A 14,023-nucleotide genomic window follows, 5' to 3' on the forward strand; every position below is an offset into this window, starting at 1 on the left:
GTCGGATTTATTTATCTCCTGCAACTTTATCTCCAACCAAGGCTTAGTAAATAGACCCCTCTGTATAGATGCTGACCTGCGAGCACCGGCACTGAAGGGAGCAGATAATTGTGCGTCTCCTTTATTGTAATGGCTCCCGCCGTGCCGCTGCCTCCTCACTATCGCGTCACGTTGAGTGTAACAATGATCGGGGAAGCTAATAAATAGCCGGTGAGGCGAGGAGAGGCGGAGAGCGGCAGGCCGGTAGTAGGAGATCATGTGGTATATAAGACCAGAGCCACCGTACACTACGAGTCTGTGTGCACATGCGCCTTTTAAATAAAGTTGTTTGCGAATAGAATAGGTGCCTGAGCCGTGTGATTGGCCAGGCATAGGGCGCGCAGGCGCGGGCGTGCTGGAGGCTTAGGGAAGGGAACACACAAGCAGCTGCTGCGGCGGAGCAGCCGGGGACCGGGCTACCACCTTGTACGCTGGGGCTGGGAGCAGCTGGGTGCATGGGATGGAAGCGGGACCTTCTGCACCAGGTGAGCCATGGGCCGGGGCACTCTGCTGACCGCAGGAAGGAGAGTGTCTGTAACAGGCTTCAAATAATGCTCCCGGGGAGTCCCCCCAACATGTTACGGTTGGTGGGGTCTGCTGCCTGTGGGCGCTGTGCCGGGGCACGCTTTAGTCTTCTGCTGCAGAAACTTGTTAGGGGCGCATGAGTGAAGTTGCCGGTGTCCGTGCCGGGACTGTGGCACATGCCGCTGTAGGAGCGCTCTCCCCGGCGCTGACTGCATATAACGGAGAGCAGGGACCGGTGACAGTGTGTACCCTACACTACCCACAGACTTATACTGGGTTTTCCGGGCAGGGAGAGGTTGAAGATGATGCGTTGTTGGGTTTGGAAGTTGCTGTCAGAGCTCCTGGCCAGGACCTGTGTCTCTGGGTATCCGGGCTGGTACTTTCATTTCCATTTAAGACATACTGGATGAAGCAGTGAAGAAGTTGCCCATATCAGCCAATCCGCTTCAAAGTAGCATTCATTCTATAGAAAATCACAGGTCGAATCTTATTGGTTGCTATGTGCAACTTCTCCACTGGCCAATTTTACTCTTTACACTGCTTGGTATTTAATTCAACTTATCTGGTGAGCTCCAGAGGTGTCTCACTTATCTGCATGGTTAGCTGCCGACTAATGCCCATGCACGATGGCCGTCCACATAGTATGGCAACCTGCTGTGGACCCCGCTGTGAGTCTAGAGCAGGCATTCCCAACCACGGTCCACAAGGCACACCAACGGTGCAGGTTTTAGTGATATCCAGCCTTCAGCACAGATGGTTAAATCAAAGTAAAGGAGCTACTAATTAAGTCACCTGTGCTGAAGCCTGGACATCACTAAAACCTGCACTGTTAAGGGCCCTACACATTTAACGATCCGCTGACGGGCGACCCGGCAGTAGGGAGGGAGAGGGGGGGCACAGTGAAGTTTCTTCACTCCCCCCGTCACCCGGCTCCATAGAAGTGCAGGCAAATATGGATGAGATCGTCCATATTGGCCTGCATGCACAGCCGACGGGAGATCAGCGATGAACGAGCGCGGGGCCGCGCATCGTTCATCGCTTGTGCCTCCACAATGAAAGATATGAACGGTATCTCGTTCATATCTTTCAGTCAGAGCAACCAATGTGTAGGGCCTATTAGTGTGCCTTGAGGACTGTGGTTGGGAATGCATGGTCTAGGGGATTATTTTATTTTTTGCCCCTTATCTCCCATCTAATGTAAACTAATGGGTGTCTCTCTCGCCCAGCGCCTGCCTTTCCTGCAGCTCTTAGGAAAGTTTAATTGCACTCTATGGGCTTGATTCAATTCTGTGCGGATTGAATAGCGCTGGGAATTAGCTCCTGGTGCTATTCGATTCAGCGCGCTGTCATAACGGGGAAGGTCGGTTCTTGCAGAGTAAACTGTGTTTTGACGCGAGAACCGGCATTCTCAGTCTAAAGTGCCCTGCGCGATGCTGTTTCCACGGTTCTAAGAGCAGAAATCAACATCATGTCAGCATTTGTCAGATTTCTGCTCGTACCTCTCCCCTGTCGGATGTAACAGTGCACTTAATTGAGTATCGCCTCGAGCTAATTCCCGGCGCTATTTAATCCCCTCAGAATTGAATCGAGCCCCATGTGATTCAGGGGGGTTCTGTCCTGGTTAGTGGTAAGTCTTGTTGATTTCTTAACCAAACTATCCGCAATTGTTTCGGCAATGTGTAAACCTTTATATTCTATTCTATTTCAGTTTGCAGAATTTTCCACGAGTTCAGGTTATATCTATATAACCTGAATTACAAGTATGTCCATCAGTAGTCATAACATATCTATCTATCTGTCTATCTATCTATCTGTCTATCTATCTATCTATCTATCTATCTATCTATCTATCTATCTATCTATATCAGTGGTTCTCAAACTCGGTCCTCAGGGCCCCACGCGGTTCACGGTTTCCATGTCACCCAGCAGCTGCACTGTGAATCACCAACTGTCACATTTTAAAAATCTAAAGGTGACCTGCAAAACATGGACCATGTGGGGTCCTGAGGACCAAGTTTGAGAACCTGTGATCTATATCATAGGTCTGCAAACTCTGTCCTCAGGACCCCACACAGTGCATGTTTTGCAGGTCTCCTCACAGAATCACAAGTGAAATAATTAGCGCCACCTGTGGACCTTTTAAAATGTCTGAGAGTAATTAATGCACCTGCTGGGTTACCTGCAAAACATGCACTGTGTGGGGTAATGAGGACCGAGTTTGCAGACCTATGATCTTTATCTATCTATGGGGCAGATGTATTAACCTGGAGAAGGCATAAGGAAGTGATAAACCAGTGATATGTGCAAGGTGATAAAGGCACCAGCTAATCAGATCCTAACTATTAATTTGCATATTGGAGCTGATTGGCTGGTTTATCACTTCCTTATGCCTTCTCCAGGTTAATACATCTGCCACTATGTGTAGAGATCAACAATATTTTGTTACATTTGTAACCCAAATGTCACCTAGGACAAAATCATCTTTATGGTGTGTACACACGGTGAGATTTTTCTTACGAGTCTGACTATATAGTCAAAATTGTAAGAAAAGTTAGTGCAGATCGCAAGGTGAAAGTCACCTTGCGAACCCGATTCGATGCGGATGCGTGGTCGGCATCGCAAGAATAGATAGACTGTGCAGGCAAGTCAATTTCTATAGAAGAGATAGTCAAAATTGACACTTGGCCAAAATCGCACATAGTCAGTATCGCAAGCACATAATGAGTGTGCTTGCGATACTGACTATGTGCCGACCTAGCCCCTGACGCATAGTGAGAATCGGGCATAGCCTGAATCTCACCGTGTGTATGGGCCATTACTTGTATACAGACTGATTAGTAATTCCAAGTTTTAGTATGAATCCTGAGTTGTGCTGAAACTGTACGTTCATAACTTTAGAACAGATCTGTTCTCTTGAATTTAAGGGGTTAATTAGGTGGTTGGAGCCTGGCATATCTTGCCTTCCATCAGGCGAACTGTGTTGATACAGAACAGTCTCTTTCCAAAGTTGTTGCGTTCAGGCCAAATGGCTCTATTACTGTATAACAGAAGCAGCATTAGGTTTGTAATAGCCTGTGAACATGCCTGATTTAGGGCTGCAATCTGTGCTGTACGATGGTTACTTCATCCTGTAATACAGTATACCGGATAACATGCTTATTCCAGAACATTTTACAAATAAAGACACGTTGAATGTACATGTTTATTAAAATACGTGAACACACAATGAAATTGATGAGGAGGCAATCATTTATGTTATTGGTGGTCTCTCTTGTATTTTATTTAATGATAATAGAAGTTTTCTCTTTAATGTTTTATTACTACATTAAACTTTACTACATTACACTGTACTGTACTACAAATATAACCAAATTGAAAAGTACAGTACCTCAGGACATCAGAATGAAACGAGATTAGACTACTGTAGGTTAAAATTTCATTTGTATAATGATACCCCATTTTCACTGACCTGAAAATCCTGCATTTTCCACATGATCGCGCACCTACCTGGGATTTTTGTCAGTGGAAGCAGCTACAAGTCAAAAATCCCAGGTAAAGTGACCTGGGATTTTTACCCTGGTCACAAGCAGGGCTTTTAGCGGGTCTTTCCCGCGTGAGCTGCAGTGGAAACAGCTCTTACCCTGTATTTTTGACCCGGGAATCAGTGGCCAAAAAGCCACTGATCAGTCCTTCCTGGCCGCTGGCATCTGATGTCATCATCCAGGAACCAGAGGAAATTCTGGGAGAGGCTGTTTTCATCCTGGTCGCTGTTGGGAGAGTTGCGCACAGAGCTGGGTACAGGTGACAGAGCACGGAGAGGGTGCTGGCGAGGCTGGTTTCACATGCTTGTCGCTGTTGGGAGAGCTTGGCACACAGGCTACAGATTGGGCGCTGAGCATAGTTGACAGCACAGAGATGGTGCTGGTCATACAGAGAGAAGGCGAGTCGCTATGACAACATGGGGTTTTACTGTGCTTTCCCGGGTTTTCCCTTATTAAGTGGAAACGTTGTTAACCCCGGGAATACAGTGCAGTGGAAATGAGGACATTGGAGAGTGAGACCCTGGAAAATGCCAGGTAAAAAAAATCCAGATCAGACCCAGGATTCTGGTGGAAAAGCAGGAATAGTAAGTCTTGGTCCCTAAAATATTTGAGTACTCACTGTAAATGTAAGAACCACAAAAGCAACCATAGATGATATAGCGTTCCTAAAGCAAATATTATCCCTTTTAATCCGGGACACCTATGGGTGCATACACACTAGACCAGTGGTAGCCAACCTTGGTCCTCGAGCGCTACCAACAGTTCATGGTTTCCAGTTCACCTAGCAGGGGCACAGATGTATTCATTACTCACTGACACATTTTAAAATATCTACAGATTGAGCTAATTACGTAACTTGTGATTCTGAGAGGAGACCTGGAAAACATTAATACCCCTTTCACACCGCAGCTATAACCCGGTAAATTGCCGGTTTTTAAGCCTTCCAAAAACGGGTCTAGCTGCGGTCTGAAAGCTCCACATTGAATTTACCGGTTACAGAATACCAGTATTTTAAAATGGTTAAAAAGCAGGGTTCTTCACGGTTCAGACCCGTTCCATTGTGCAATGTGAAAGGCTCAGAAACGGTATTTCCAAACCACAGAAGGTGATAGGCTGTCTCCATGCGTGATGTCACCAGGCAGAAGCAGGAAATAAACTGAAGGAAACACATGAGAGTGAAGAAGCGTTTTATTATACAGAATACAGTTTAAAATGGCAAACTGGAGTGATGAGGAGGTTAAGGAGCTGCTTAGGATCAGAGGGGTTGAAGAAATATGTAGACAAATCACTGGGACAGTGAAGGATGCAGTAATCTTCAAAAACATGGTAAAGGTGCTTGAAGCTGCTGGGTTCCATCGTATGACTAGCCAAATTATTAATAATTAATAATTTTCTCTGACGTCCTAAGTGGATGCTGGGGACTCCGTAAGGACCATGGGGAATAGCGGCTCCGCAGGAGACTGGGCACATCTAAAGAAAGCTTTAGGACTATCTGGTGTGCACTGGCTCCTCCCCCTATGACCCTCCTCCAAGCCTCAGTTAGATCTCTGTGCCCGAACGAGAAGGGTGCACACTAGGGGCTCTCCTGAGCTTCTTAGTGAAAGTTTTAGATTAGGTTTTTTATTTTCAGTGAGACCTGCTGGCAACAGGCTCACTGCATCGAGGGACTAAGGGGAGAAGAAGCGAACTCACCTGCGTGCAGAGTGGATTGGGCTTCTTAGGCTACTGGACATTAGCTCCAGAGGGACGATCACAGGCCCAGCTTGGATGGGTCCCAGAGCCGCGCCGCCGGCCCCCTTACAGAGCCAGAAGGCAGAAGAGGTCCGGAAAATCGGCGGCAGAAGACGTCCTGTCTTCAACAAGGTAGCGCACAGCACTGCAGCTGTGCGCCATTGCTCTCAGCACACTTCGGTCACTGAGGGTGCAGGGCGCTGGGGGGGGGCGCCCTGAGACGCAATAAAAACACCTTGGATGGCAAAAAAAATGCATCACATATAGCTCCTGGGCTGTATGGATGCATTTAACCCCTGCCAGAATCCATAAAAAAGCAGGAGAAAAGTCCGCGAAAAAGGGGCGGAGCCTATCTCCTCAGCACACTGGCGCCATTTTCCCTCACCGCTCCGTTGGAGGGAAGCTCCCTGTCTCTCCCCTGCAGTCACTACACTACAGAAAGGGTTAAAAAAAGAGAGGGGGGCACTAATTGGGCGCAGTATTAACTATACAGCAGCTATAAGGGGAAAAACACTTATATAAGGTTATCCCTGTGTATATATATAGCGCTCTGGTGTGTGCTGGCAAACTCTCCCTCTGTCTCCCCAAAGGGCTAGTGGGGTCCTGTCCTCTATCAGAGCATTCCCTGTGTGTGTGCTGTATGTCGGTACTTTTGTGTCGACATGTATGAGGAGAAAAATGATGTGAAGACGGAGCAGATTGCCTGTAATAGTGATGTCACCCCCTAGGGGGTCGACACCTGAGTGGATGAACTGTTGGAAGGAATTACGTGACAGTGTCAGCTCTGTATAAAAGACAGTGGTTGACATGAGACAGCCGGCTACTCAGCTTGTGCCTGTCCAGACGTCTCATAGGCCGTCAGGGGCTCTAAAGCGCCCGTTACCTCAGATGGCAGATATAGACGCCGACACGGATACTGACTCCAGTGTCGACGGTGAACAGACGAATGTGACTTCCAGTAGGGCCACACGTTACATGATTGAGGCAATGAAAAATGTTTTACACATTTCTGATAATACGAGTACCACCAAAAAAAGGGGTATTATGTTCGGTGAGGAAAAACTACCTGTAGTTTTCCTGAATCTGAGAAATTAAATGAGGTGTGTGATAATGCGTGGGTTTCCCCCGATAACAACGGATAATTTCTAAAATGTTATTGGCATTATATCCTTTCCCGCCAGAGGTTAGGGTGCGTTGGGAAACACCCCCTAGGGGGGATAAAGCGCTCACACGCTTGTAAGGGCTCTACCTTCGCCTGAGATGGCCGCCCTTAAGGATCCTGCTGATAGAAAGCAGGAGGGTATCCTAAAAGGTATTTACACACATACTGGTGTTATACTGCGACCAGCAATCGCCTCAGCCTGGATGTGCAGTGCTGGGTTGGCGTGGTCGGATTCCCTGACTGAAAATATTGATACCCTAGATAGGGACAGTATATTTTTGCCTATAGAGCATTTAAAAGATGCATTTTTATATATGCGTGATGCACAGCGGAATATTTGCCGACTGGCATCAAGTCTAAGCGCGTTGTCCATTTCTACCAGTAGAGGGTTATGGACACGTCAGTGGTCAGGTGATGCGTATTCCAAACGGCATTTGGAAGTATTGCTTTATTAAGGGAGGAGTTATTTGGGGTCGGTCTTTCAGACCTGGTGGCCACGGCAACAGCTGGGAATTCCACGTTTGTACCCCAGGTCGCCTCTCAACATGAGAAGACGCCGTATTATCAGGCGCAGTCTTTTCGTGGACAAGCGGGCAAAAGGTTCCTCATTTCTGCCCCGTGACAGAGGGAGAGGAAAAAGGCTGCAGAAATCAGCCAGTTCCCAGGAACAGAAACCCTCTCCCGCCTCTGCCAAGCCCTCAGTATACGCTGGGGCTTTACAAGCAGAATCAGGCACGGTGGGGGGCCCGTCTCAATGAATTTCAGCGCGCAGTGGGCTCACTCGCAAGTAGACCCCTGGATCCTTCAGGTGATATCTCAGGGGTACAAATTAGAATTCGAGACGTCTCCCCCTCGCCGTTTCCTAAAGTCGGCTTTACCGATGTCTCCTTCTGACAGGGAGACAGTTTTGGAAGCCATTCACAAGCTGTATTCCCAGCAGGTGATAATCAAGATACCCCTCCTGCAACAGGGAACGGGGTATTATTCCACACTGTTGTGGTACCGAAGCCGGACGGCTCGGTGAGACCGATTCTAAATCTAAAATCTTTGAACACTTACGTACAGAGGTTCAAATTCAAGATTGAGTCACTCAGAGCAGTGATTGCGAACCTGGAAGAAGGGGACTACATGATGTCTCGGGACATCAAGGATGCTTACCTTCATGTCAAAATTTACCCTTCTCACCAAGGGTACCTCAGGTTTATGGTACAGAACTGTCACTATCAGTTCAGACGCTGCCGTATGGATGGTACACGGCACCCCGGGTCTTTACCAAGGTAATGGCCGAAATGATGATATTCCTTCGAAGGAAGTGAATTTTAGTTATCCCTTCCTTGGACAATTCCCTGATAAGGGTAAGATCCAGGGAACAGTTGGAGGTCGGTGTAGCACTATCTCAGGTAGTGTTGCGGCAGCACGATTGGATTCTCAATATTCCAAAATCGCACCTGGTTCCGACGACGTGTCTTCTGTTCCTAGGGATGATCCAGAAAAAGGTGTTTCTCCCGGAGGAGAAAGCCAGGGAGTTATCCGAGCTAGTCAGGAACCTCCTAAAACCGAGCCAAGTCTCAGTGCATCAATGCACAAGGGTTCTGGGTAAAATGGTGGCTTCCTACGAAGCAATCCCATTCGGCAGATTCCACGCAAGAACTTTCCAGTGGGACCTGCTGGACAAATGGTCCGGATCGCATCTTCAGATGCATCAGCGGATAACCCTGTCACCAAGGACAAGGGTGTCCCTCCTGTGGTGGTTGCAGAGTGCTCATCTTCTAGAGGGCCGCAGATTAGGCATTCAGGACTGGGTCCTGGTGACCACGGATGCCAGCCTGCGAGGCTGGGGAGCAGTCACACAGGGAAGGAATATCCAGGGCTTATGGTCAAGCCTGGAGACATCACTTCACATAAATATCCTGAAGCTAAGGGACATTTACAATGCTCTAAGCTTAGCAAGACCTCTGCTTCAAGGTCAGCCGGTGTTGATCCAGTCGGACAACATCACGGCAGTCACCCACGTAAACAGACAGGGTGGCACAAGAAGCAGGAGGGCAATGGCAGAAGCTGCAAGGATTCTTCGCTGGGCGGAAAATCATGTGATAGCACTGTCAGCAGTATTCATTCCGGGAGTGGACAACTGGGAAGCAGACTTCCTCAGCACGACCTCCACCCGGGAGAGTGGGGACTTCACACAGAAGTCTTCCACATGATTAAAAACTCGACAGGTATTGCGCCAGGTCCAGGGACCCTCAGGCAATAAGCTGTAGACGCTCTGGTAACACCGTGGGTGTACCAGTCAGGGTATGTGTTCCCTCCTCTGCCTCTCATACCCAAGGTACTGAGATTGATAAGATGGAGAGGAGTAAGCACTATATTTGTGGTTCCGGATTGGCCAAGAAGGACTTGGTAACCGGAACTTCAAGAGATGCTCACGGAGGATCCGTGGCCTCTACCTCTAAGAAGGGACCTGCTCCAGCAAGGACCCTGTCTGTTCCAAGACTTACCGCGGCTGCGTTTGACGGCATGGCGGTTGAACGCCGGATCCTGAAGGAAAAAAGGCATTCCGGATGAAGTCATCCCTATCCTGATCAAAGCCAGGAAGGATGTAACCGCAAAAACATTATCACCGCAATTGGCGAAAATATGTTGCGTGGTGCGAGGCCAGTAAGGCCCGACGGAGGAAATTCAACTGGGTCGATTCCTACATTTCCTGCAAACAGGAGTGTCTATGGGCCTGAAATTGGGGTCCATTAAGGTTCAAATTTCGGCCCTGTCAATTTTCTTCCAAAAAGAACTAGCTTCAGTCCCTGAAGTTCAGACGTTTGTAAAAGGGGTACTGCATATACAGCCTCCTTTTGTGCCTCCAGTGGCACTTTGGGATCTCAATGTAGTTTTGGGTTCCAAAAGTCACATTGGTTTGAACCACTTAAATCTGTGGAGTTAAAATATCTCACATGGAAAGTGGTCATGCTGTTGGCCCTGGCCTGGGCCAGGCGCGTGTCAGAATTGGCGGCTTTATCCTGAAAAAGCCCTTATCTGATTTTCCATTCGGACAGGGCGGAATTGAGGACTCGTCCTCAGTTTCTCCCCAAGGTGGTTTCAGCGTCTCACCTGAACCAACCTATTGGTGGTGCCTGCGGCTACTAGGGACTTGGAGGCCTCCAAGTTGCTAGACGTTGTCAGTGCCCTGAAAATATATGTTTCCAGGACGGCTGGAGTCAGGAAATCTGACTCGCTGTTTATCCTGTGTGCACCCAACAAGCTGGGTGCTCCTGCTTCTAAGCAGACTATTGCTCGTTGGATTTGTAGTACAATTCAGCTTGCACATTCTGTGGCAGGCCTGCCACAGCCAAAAATCTGTAAATGCCCACTCCACAAGGAAGGTGGGCTCATCTTGGGCGGCTGCCCGAGGGGTCTCGGCTTTACAACTTTGCCGAGCAGCTACTTGGTCAGGAGCAAATACGTTTGTAAAATTCTACAAAATTGATATCCTGGCTGAGGAGGACCTGGAGTTCTCTCATTTGGTGCTGCAGAGTCATCCGCACTCTCCCGCCCGTTTGGGAGCTTTGGTATAATCCCCATGGTCCTTACGGAGTCCCCAGCATCCACTTAGGACGTTAGAGAAAATAAGAATTTACTTACCGATAATTCTATTTCTCATAGTCCGTAGTGGATGCTGGGCGCCCATCCCAAGTGCGGATTGTCTGCAATACTTGTACATAGTTATTGTTACAAAAATCGGGTTATTATTGTTGTGAGCCATCTTTCAGAGGCTCCTCTGTTATCATGCTGTTAACTGGGTTCAGATCACAGGTTATACGGTGTGATTGGTGTGGCTGGTATGAGTCTTACCCGGGATTCAAAATCCTTCCTTATTGTGTACGCTCGTCCGGACACAGTATCCTAACTGAGGCTTGGAGGAGGGTCATAGGGGGAGGAGCCAGTGCACACCAGATAGTCCTAAAGCTTTCTTTAGATGTGCCCAGTCTCCTGCGGAGCCGCTATTCCCCATGGTCCTTACGGAGTCCCCAGCATCCACTACGGACTATGAGAAATAGAATTATCGGTAAGTAAATTCTTATTATTAATTATATGTGGGCCAGAAAAGTCCATTCAAAATGACAATCACTGTTTTCTATGTGTGAAACGGGTTCAGTGTGAAAGGTACCAAAACGGTAATGAAATGGTAATATACTGGTTACAACATGCGATGTGAAGGGGGTTTAACTGCTCAGACCCGTTTTAAAAGCAGGGTTTGCGATGTGAAAGCTGTATAACTTTTGGTAGCTCTCAAGGACCAGGGTTAGCTATCCCTGCACTAGACGATATTGTGTACAATGTACCTGATACGGACACATCGTTCATGATATTGTCCAGTGTGTATGAACTATGTCGCTGACAATGCGTGCTCCTGCGTGTCCTCGATGACATCCTCCGGCGTATGACATCACTAGCGAGGGACTTGTTGCCGAATGCAGCATGTCCCTCGCCGCTGTCTTTTTTTCGATGCCGACAGCGCTTGGGTACCATCGCTGACTACGCTGCAGCATTTGCGTGTCATCTAGTGTGTGCATAGCGTATGAGTAATGCATCAGCAATTACAAAGAAATTATTTGCAGATTCTGAGATTTTTTCTCCCCGGATTTAAAAATTCCCCAATCCACCAATCTGCGCCATGCATTAGATATTTCTCAGTGATTTGCAGATCATTTCAGCAATTACAAATCTACCAACCTTGAAAGGCTCATCAGTTTACTAGAAATGGTCTGCAAATCTGTTACCATACACTAGCAATCTACAGCCCCAATTGATCTGTGAAATCCAATATGTTGGACAACCTGATTTAACAATCCCAATCCGGGTTTTCTCTGGCAAGGTCCACAGGATAACAATGGGATATGATGGAGCAACAGCAGATTGGCACCAAACGATCAAAAGCTTTCTGGCCTCCCAGGATGCAACGGGCCCGTCCATATATCCCGCCCACTGGCTCAGGCAAATCAGTTTTTTGTTTGGCGCGGCAGGAGCCGGACCATGGTCAGAGGGCTGCTGTTTTTTTTAGCAGCCCTAAGCTTTCTGATGTTATTTTTAATAATCTTACTAGTTTTTGAGTGATCTTTTCTAAACTGCGTCTTATACGCTTAGAAATAGTCGCTCCAACAACTCTCCGCCAGGTCGCGACAACGCTTACCCATGAGTACAGTGCTGTTTCGGTGGGCATCTGTGTCGGATATACTAGCAGGTCCAGCAGACGTTACCAGTCTGTGGCCGGAGCACGGAGAGAAGGTAAGGCATCGATTCCGTTTAGTAGATGGAATACGGACAAAGCCGTACTGTATTGGGTGGAGACTACCAAACAGCCAGCGCTAGGCCTTAGGAATCTTAGGCACCAGGAATAGTGTGAAGCCGCGATCCCTAGGGTTAATGTCAGCAGGAGGAGTCAGACGCCCCTCCTCCCAGTTCATGACCAGTTTCCCTCGAGTCTCCCGCAATGAACTGATTCCTCGCTTCCGTCTCAGACGCTACCACGAGGGGACTCGGTCGCAGCAGGCCACTGCGTCGGTGTTCACTGAGCGCTACCACGAGAGACCCGGTTGCAGCATAAGGGGCTGTGTGATCACTGCATCTGTGTTCACTGAATGCTACCGTGAGGAGACCCAGTCGCAGCATAGGCGGCTGTGTGACCGGTGCGTCTGTGTTCACTATAGGTGCCTGGAGCGGCAGTGTACACTAGTAGCTTCTGGATCCACTGAGCGTTCGCTAACGTATTGATCGATCTTGGAAGTGAGGTGAGTCTCCCTGTATCCCCCTCTACTGAGTACGGGTTATACAGCACTAAAATTCTGTCTACTTTTTCCAGTATGAATAGTTAAAATAAGTGCCTATTGCATATGAGTCTGTTTACATTTACTGTGGTTTTCTTACGTTACGTTAGATCTATTCGCCTACATAATTATAAAAGTGTTTGTAGTTGATGATGTGACTAATCTATAACATGTGACTGCTAGTGTAATTGCTGACTTTAATATATGTTTGTCAGTTGTTTCTTCTGATCCTCAATGCTGGTGCATGGGTAGGGTCAGAGTGATATCACTTTTTAGGTTAAAGTGATTACAGTCACAAATCGGGTGGTACACTGTGAAAGTGATGATTATTTATCACGTCTAAGAGCGGCAAAAATGACGAAGGTACACTTACAGTAACACCAACTCATATCATGTTTGTCTTGCAAAACTGTATTATCCTCTCAGGATCTGGTTCAGCATGGTTTATGTGCAAATTGTTTTGCTTTTCAGAAAAATACAAGGCAGATCCCGGTGCAACGTCAGGTACAGATGGATCCACCTTGGGCTATGTTTGCACAGACCTTGTCCAGTATAGCTGAATTGGTAATTCCTACAGCTTCTTTACCAGGAACGGGGTACACTATTAACCCATACATGCAGCTCCCTACCTAAGGTATATAATTTCCCCCAGCAGCTTCTCAAATTAAACAAGCTGATAAACCGATGGTAAGTAAATCTTCACCTGCACAGGCTACACATGACGATTCATCGGAAGATGAAAGCTCAGTTTACTCTACTTCGACATACGAAGAGGAGGCAGAAGGTCTCAGCTCAGTGGATATAGCTGAATTAATTAGAGCAATGAAGGCCATTCTATCCTTAAATGATAAAGCAGAGCCTGTGTTAAAAACCAAGGCACTTGTGTTTTAAACGTCCCAAAACAGTTAAGACTGAGTTTCCAGGGTCAGACCAGCTGACGGAAATCATGGAAGAGGCTTGGGCAACACCCAATAAAAAATATAGATTTCCTGAAAAAGTGGAATTCCAATTATCCTTTTCCAGCCGGGGACTGTTTAAAAAGGGAGGTGGCTCCTAAAGTAGATACGTATGTAATTCGATTAGTGCGGAAATCTATATTGCCTTTGCCGTCAACATCATTAAATGATGTCACGGATAGGAGAGTGGATGGTTTTCTAAAAACATATTTTCTCTAACGTCCTAGTGGATGCTGGGGACTCCGTAAG

The 14,023-nt window shown here is 47.5% G+C and overlaps 1 protein-coding gene across 2 annotated transcripts in view; it reads left to right on the forward strand.

Moving 5' to 3' along the window:
* Positions 1-352: 352 nt before the first annotated feature.
* Positions 353-14,023, forward strand: part of LOC135036631 (protein argonaute-1) — a 319,574-nt gene continuing 305,903 nt past the window's right edge. For both annotated transcript variants that reach the window (XM_063954467.1, XM_063954468.1), the window contains exon 1: positions 353-524. In XM_063954467.1, the coding sequence (XP_063810537.1) occupies positions 500-524 (25 nt within the window). In that variant the 5' untranslated portion in view covers positions 353-499. The remainder of the gene's footprint in view (positions 525-14,023) is intronic.

Source organism: Pseudophryne corroboree, chromosome 2 (assembly GCF_028390025.1).
Source record: "Pseudophryne corroboree isolate aPseCor3 chromosome 2, aPseCor3.hap2, whole genome shotgun sequence".
Classification (NCBI taxonomy): domain Eukaryota; kingdom Metazoa; phylum Chordata; class Amphibia; order Anura; family Myobatrachidae; genus Pseudophryne; species Pseudophryne corroboree.